A 7,824-nucleotide genomic window follows, 5' to 3' on the forward strand; every position below is an offset into this window, starting at 1 on the left:
CAATCTTAGCTCATTACCTCTGGCTTTAAAATCATTTCTTACTAGCTCATTATAGTATTTTAAAATATTATTTAATTATAGTAAGTGCGGGAATTTTAATTGAACAGCCTAACTTTTAGTATATACAGTTAAAAGTTTTGTCTTGTTTTTGTCTGATGAACAAAGGGGAGTTGCTCCATTCATCATTTGCTTTTACTTTTTTTAGTTAGTGACAGGTAATTAGATTTTATCCTTCTTTTACCAACTGGAATGGTATGAAAAGGCATCAGTATAAGTTACTTTGCCCAGATTTCACCTTACTTAATTTCTTAAAATTTATAGTTCTCTTTATTCACTCAGGCTAGATTTTCTAAATTTTCTACATACTTGTATTGTTCTTGGATATTTTTGGTCTACATGTTCAAATGCCTTTTTAAAAGCTATACCCACTCCACAGGGCAAATGACCAAGTTTGCAAGATATTCTTAAGCTCTTTCCATTGAGCCTGTGCCAGAAGTATATGTCAAGAAGCACACACATTTGTTCATTCAACAGATGTTGAGTAGCTGTGTTCAGGGCATTATCTAGGCATCAGGGGTGTGAATAAACATATAAATGAGACATGGTCCCTGCTCTTAGTTATATTTGTGAGGTAAGTAGCATCTTGATTAGGCCTGATGTTGTTACTTCATTATATATTCATGGTAATTTTAATTTTAGAATTATATATTTGAAGGGAGGGGAATTTTTCAGAGTTGTTTTATTAGCATATTATTAAACTTCATGTTAACAAATATTAATGTAACATTCACAGTTAAATTTTACAAAGAAATGAATGACAATTTTAACAAGATTTTTTTTCCCTTCTCTCTCATTAGGTTCTTGGGGTGTCAATGTTTTAATACCAGTACTCAATTAAATCTGTGGTGAAGTCATTTTCTAAGTGGAAGAGGAAATTTTAAATAAAGTGTGGTAGATACAGTGAAAATCTGTACAGATTTTTCTCTAAGGAGAATATGACATGCTTATGCTTACCAAGATCAAGTGCATTGAGGGGCAGTTTTGTTTGCCTGAAAAAAGTAAAGGACAAGTAAACAATTTGATGATAAGCTACAGTTTTTCTTAGAAAGTAAATATTTTATTTATGCGCTGTTAGTTGGCTTTTGAATCAATTATTTCATGCTTTTTTTAAAGAAAATATAACAATCTAAAGAGGCATTTGGTACAGACATGAATCCTCTCACATTTATTTACTGGGTGTACTAAGTAATGATGACCTCTGCTGGATTTCTGTTTACATCCAAGAAACAAAGTTAAGGATGAGTTTATTTCCCTGCCCTGAAATTATAGAATTGTTTTTAGCATTCTAAATTTAAATGCTTAAAACATCAATCAACAAAGCTTTCTTTTAAATATTGTAATTGTGGAGAAAAGTAAACTTATAAGCAGAACTTTTACAATTTTTTCATCTAAAATGTATTTTAAGATATTTTTAAAATCCAAGAGCTTCTCTATACTTTTCAGAAATAATCCAGATGCAGTGAACTGCCAGAAGGTAACCAGTCTCAAACATGCTTATCCCATTATCAACCCTGAAAGTTTGCTTGTCCTTTAAGATAAAAATGTAATGTTGTGATATTCCTTCCAGTAGTGCCACTGTATTTTGTCTCCAAATAAAAGAAGCTTATTGTAGTATGTTTGCAGAAAAATTCTAAACAAAAATTATACAGCTTATTAGAGTGTGGGAATAGGGATCTAAATTTTAAATAAAATTATATATATATATAAATTGGTGCTGATTTTATAATTGCGCAGTTTGTTTAGTTTTTTCTTACTTTTAAATTCCAACTTAAAATTATGAGGTTTCAGAAATATATTGAAAGTTTAACAATGTTTAAAAATAGAAAAGCATGAGTGTTCATGCTTTAAAATGATTTTTAAATTTGTATTTTATATTGTTTTATCTATCTGTCTTTGCAAGCAGTCTTCAGGTTAAAGATACTTCTAACAGGTTACAGTACATTTCCTCTGTATGTAAATTAGATGGGATAATAGAATTCATAACCCATAATATTCTTTGAAAGCTAAGCTTTAAACTTCATTTTATGTCCTTTCACAAATAAATTAGTTTAAAACAGAAAGTGGCTACTTGCCATTTTGACATCAACTCATTTTGCGAGGCTTAGGCAGCTAGACATCGTTTAAAACAAAATATTAACTTATATTACATGTATATCTATCTTTTGTCAGTCGTCTCTCAGTTCTTGAGGTATATTATTTTAATCATTCCATGCCTTAATATGCTTGCAATACAAGAATATCTTCAGATGGGTGAATACCAAAAGGCTTTCAGTTCTTAGAGTCAGAAGTCAACAAGCATTGGGCTGTGGTAGCCAAAAACCATAGGTTAGCTAAAAGATCATGATACAATACAATTGTTTTATTAAATCATGGTTAATAACAAATGGAACGAGACTTGTCTAACAGATTTTCCATCTACAAATATTGTTATGTGCAAAAAAGTACTGCCTATGTTGTTTTTCACACCACTGCATTTACTAGAACTGCTGAGAGGACTGTATATATGATTTTAAACCTAAGTTGATTTTTTTTCTCACTCTTGAAAGGAGTACTTCTTTGTGAAAGCAGTTCTTACAGCTTTGTTTTCAACCAGCTAAAAATGTTTTATATATTACTCTAACCTGTTGTCCTCCACATTCTATTGTCCTAATTGTACTGTTTTCTGATTTGTATTTATGTCTTGAGACAGTAACTTTTTGAATAAAAATAAACCTACAGTATGTTGTATGTTTTATCTTTTATAATTAAAGGAGGAGGGTGGCTATGAATGTTTTAGAAAACATATCTCTTACCACAGCTTTTATGTGGTAAGCATAACACCCCATGTTTGGGTGGGGATAATTTATAGAAAACATTGCCATTATATATTTTTAATAAATCATATGTATTTTTAAATGAGACTAAATCCCTAATTAGGTTATTACTTTAAAATAGAAAACTGCAACCATTATTACTTCAATTTGTGTCTGGTATGGGTTAAATACTCTATTCCTCCAGGATACATTTGAGTACCTACTACGCGCTAGGCATGTGTTAGAGATCTAACCGTGAACAAGATAGATAAGGTTCCTCCCTCATAGATCTAGTGGAGTAAACAAAATAAACTTGTAAGGAGTGTTAAGGAAAGTAGCAGTGTGTGCTGAGCTAGAGAATGAGTTTGTGTGTGTGTGTGTGTGTGTGTAAAACCTCCCTTAGACAAAGGGGCTCATGCTTGGAGGTAAGTGAAAGCCAACTTTTGAAAAAGAACTTTCTAATTGACTTAAAAAAAAAAAAACTATTGTCTTCAACATGTCAAGATACGCCTTGTAGGGGCGCCTGGGTGGCTCAGTTTTTAAGCATCTGCCTTCGGCTCAGGTCATAGTCTCAGGGTCCTGGGATCGAGCCCCACATCAGGCTCCCTGCTACACGGGAAGCCTGCTTCTCCCTCTCCCACTCCCCCTGCTTGTGTTGCCTCTCACTGTGTCTCTCTCTGTCAAATAAAAATCTTAAAAAAAAAAAAAGATTCCCTCTCTCTCTTCCTCTTCTGCCCCTCCATGCCCTCCCCATGCGCTCGCTTGCTCTCACAAAAAAAAAAAGGCTACAGTAAGTTTACTTATTTTTGAATTTATCTTATTTACTCTGCCATCTTAGGCGTGCGAAGTTTAATGAATCTTTGGCAAGCTAGTTTTTAAATAATTTTACAGTACTTGTAGCAAAATTATAAGTAATTTTGAAGAAATAGCCAGTACTTGTTGGGTGTTTACTGTGTGCCGAACACTTCAAGGTACTTCACTGATAGTTAATTCTTGCTCTGAATTTATAGTTGATAGTATACACATTTTACAGATGAAGACACTGATGCATATGTTAAATCAACTTGCCTAAGGGCACATAACTCATAAGTGATGGAGTCTAGATTTGAACGCAGATTGACTTCACAGTCCATGCTTTTAACCACCCCCCTTCATCTTTGTGCTAGTAAATGTACCCACCTACTTGCCTCTGTAGTATTTTATACTACATTTCTTTTTGGTAGGTGGATAAGCTGTCCCTGTATTTGAGACACCAGATTCCCCTCTTGCCTCCCTTGCATTATAAATTTTCCCCTCAACTGGATCATTCCTGGCAACATAAAAACATCTTTCATCTTCAAAACTAGGGGGGAAAAACCATTCCCTTGACTAAACCTTTCCCTCTAGCCACTGCTCTCTTTCCCTTTGCTGCCTGGATTCCTCCTTCTCCCATCCTTTTTTGTGTACACTCCAATCCGGCCTTCATTCCTGCCACTCCATTGAAACTCTTCAGTGTCCCAATGACCTGCATTTTGCCAAATTTTCTTACCAGTATTATTATCTCTAACCTATCTATAGAACTAGTTTCCTCCAAGTCACAGTGTTTACCTCTGCCCCAGGCTAACACACTGATGGCAGGTTGAATGTTGTGCCCTTTTGGTGGAGTACTGGGGATGCCTTTTTTTGGCTGCCATCACAGGAGCTTTCCCAAAGGCTGCACAGCAGTAATTGAACTTGTAACTGCTATATTTAGTCCCTAACCCTCCATAGCTGTCAGAGTCTGGCTTGTGCCACATGGAAATTTCCCGGCTTTGTGTTAGTGGAACAACCAATTTCATCATCTTCCTCTCCTTTGCAAATGGTTTTGGTAGTGAGTTGAGAGAAGATTGGATGGGGTGTTAAAATTAAGCTTGGAGCAGAGCATGGCCCTCAATTTCATGCCTGCCAAAACCTGTTTGGGTCAGATTTACGTTTTCTGACTCTAAATCTCTTGGGATCAGTGTCCTTTGTACTAAGTCTCAGTGTAAGTGTAGACACATTTTAACCAGCCCTTCCATAGCGTTTAAAGGCTTATCCAACATGTTCTTAGGATTTTAGCACCTTCAGAGTCCTTTTATTAAGAATTGTCTGCTGGGGCGCCTGGGTGGCTCAGTTGGTTAAGCGACTGCCTTCAGCTCAGGTCATGATCCTGGAGTCCCGAGATCGAGTCCCGCATCGGGCTTCCTGCTCGGCAGGGAGTCTGCTGCTCCCTCTGACCCTCCTCCCTCTCATGCTCTCTGTCTCTCATTCTCTCTCTCTCAAATAAATAAAATCTTTAAAATAAATAAATAAATAAATAAAAATTGTCTGCTTTGAGAGCCTCAGGGCCTCTGTATGCAGAAGGCCAAGCTGTTGTAAGAGGAGACTTAATAGCAATTCAGTGACTTTATTTATTTATTTCTCCGTCTGGTAACAATTCAGGATGGCTCTTCCCAATTGGCAGGTGCCTTTTCTCTATATAGTTGTTGAGAGACACTGGCTAATGGAAACCAACTCTGCCATCTTTAACACATACCTTCCAAGGTTGTTTGGTCATAACCATTCTAGCCCATAGGAGGTGGGGAAAGATCATGGAGGAGTGCATGTGGGAGGTTTTCATGGGCCAGGCCTGAAAGTGGTATATCTATCACTTTTGTTCACATTCCTTTGAAGTGAATTTAGTTATATGGCCACACCTAACTTTGCAGGGGGTCTGGGAAACATAGCTTACTCATATGCCCAGGGCGAAGGGAAGAATGGATTTTGGTAGACCACTGGCAGTCTCTGTCTCAGTCTTTCCCCTTTTGCTATCCATTGTATATCCATCCTGCCATTCTTAGGACATACTTGTCCCTTCCCTCAAGGGAAACAACCTGAAGTCCTATTCCAGTTACTACATGTAGCTCCAAGTCCAGTTTCTCTGGGTTATGGTCAGTCTTCTCCATCAGGTCCAAATACAGATATCCTCTGACATCCAGTTTAGAAATGTGAAGCATGGACAGAATGACTACAATGACTCACATTCAGAAAAGAGAAGGATGGGAAATGTAGCAGTCACTTGGTCCATAGGAAACCAGCTAGACAGAAATTGTGAAGACTTCCTGCCCTGGCAGTGGAAGTCCTTTGGTCAGATTCTGGTTCTGCTCTCTGGATGGGATTTCCTTATCTTTTGTCTTCCTTATCTGCTCTCTGTCAGGGTTTTTTTTTGTTTGTTTTTTTTTGTCCATTATCCATGGCCACCTCTGAATTGGGCAATGACAAATAGTTTATTTTGTTTGGAAGCATCCCTCTTTCAGATAATTGATCTGTATTAGTTGATATAGAATACGCTGCTGTTACAAGACCTGACAATGGCTTATATATAGTGGCTTACATAAGAGAGGCTTTTCTCTGCCCTTCTGCAGTCCAGAGTAGCGGATCTAGGTTAAGGTGTCGCTCCTCTTCTCTGTGGTTATCTGGGCTGACGGTGGGAAGTTCTGTCATTTTTTACAACTATTTTGTTCAGGAGGCATATCACTTGCTAGAGTCCAATATTTACAGTTTTTTTGTCTAGGTTTTATATATTAAACGTTTTATTTTGAAATAATGTCAGACTTACAGAAAGGTTGCAAGAATTAGTACAAAGAAGTCTTGAATTAGTACAAAGAAGTCATTTTTAAGTGTTAACATTTTACCATATTTTATCATTCTCTTTCAATGTACACACTTTTTTTCTGAAAAGCTTAATAATGTTGCAGACACGATGCTCTGTTAGCTCTAAAATATATATTTCCTAAAATACAAGGATATTCACTTACATAACCACAGAACAAATAACAAAATCAGGAAACTAACATTGACACAACACTATTATTTAATCTGCAGACTTTATTTAAAATTTTCCTAGTGTCCAACTAATGTTCTTTATATAACCAAGAGAATAAAAATATCTGGTCCAGGAAATAATTCATGATGACATTGCATTTAATTGTCAAGTCTCTTTAGTCTCTGCTAATCCAGAAATATCGCTAGTCTTTGTCTTTTATAACATGGACATTTTTGAAGAGTACAGGCCGGTCATTTTATGGACTGTCCCTCAGTTTCGGCTTGTCTAATATTTCCTCATGATTAGATAGATTCAGGTTTACCCACTTTTAGCAGGAATACTACAGAAATAATGTTGTGTTCTCAGTGCATCATATCAGGAGGCACATGATGTTGATTTGTCCCTGTACTGGTGATTTTAACTTTGATTACTTGGTTGAGATGATGCTGGGTTTCTCCACTGTGAAGTTGCTATATTTTTGCCTTGTATTTAATAAGTACTTTGTGGGGAGAAAGTTTGAGTCTATGTAAATAATCTGTAACTCATCAACTTTCTTGCCTTAATCAATTATTACTATTTACTTATATCAGTATTGACTCAGCAATATTTGTTTTAATCTATGGTTATAATTCATTAATAGCACTATTTATTTCATCGATCAGTTTGTCCCAGATTTGGCCAATGGGAATCCTTTCAAGCTGGCTCCTGTGTCTTTTTTTTTTTTAAGATTTTATTTATTTATTTGCAAGAGAGAATGAGAGACAGAGAGCACGAGAGGGAGGAGGGTCAGAGGGAGAAGCAGACTCCTGGTTGAGCAGGGAGCCTGATGTGGGACTTGATCCCAGGACTCCAGGATCATGACCTGAGCCGAAAGCTGTCGCTTAACCGACTGAGCCACCCAGGCGCCCTCCTGTGTCTTTTGATACGTTCTTTTTCTTTTTCTTTTTTTTTTTTTTTAAGATTTATTCATTTATTTTAGAGAGAGAGTGAACAAGTGGGAGGGGCAGAGGGAGAGGCAGAGAGAATCTCAAGGAGACTCTGCGCTGAGCGTGGAGCCCGTGGCAAAGCTCAGTGCCAGGACCCCAAGATCACGACCCAAGCCGAAACCAAGAGTCGGAAGCCCAACTGACTGCACCACTCAGGCGCCCCTGTTCTTTTTTTTTCTTTTTT

The 7,824-nt window shown here is 36.8% G+C and overlaps 1 protein-coding gene across 5 annotated transcripts in view; it reads left to right on the top strand.

The window, feature by feature from the left end:
• STAG2 (stromal antigen 2) overlaps positions 1-2,780 on the top strand; it is a 133,100-nt gene extending 130,320 nt beyond the window's left edge. For 3 of the 5 annotated variants that reach the window (XM_035008336.1, XM_035008333.1, XM_035008341.1), the window contains exon 34: positions 858-881. In XM_035008336.1, coding sequence (XP_034864227.1) covers positions 858-881 — 24 coding nt within the window. Of the gene's footprint in view, positions 1-857 lie in introns of all 5 variants that reach the window. The other 2 variants (XM_035008327.1, XM_035008346.1) reach the window with 2 other exon arrangements.
• The last annotated feature ends 5,044 nt before the right edge of the window (positions 2,781-7,824 follow it).

The sequence above is a fragment of the Mirounga leonina genome, unplaced genomic scaffold (genome assembly GCF_011800145.1).
Source record: "Mirounga leonina isolate KUSES-001 unplaced genomic scaffold, KU_Mleo_1.0 Mir_101664, whole genome shotgun sequence".
NCBI lineage: Eukaryota > Metazoa > Chordata > Mammalia > Carnivora > Phocidae > Mirounga > Mirounga leonina.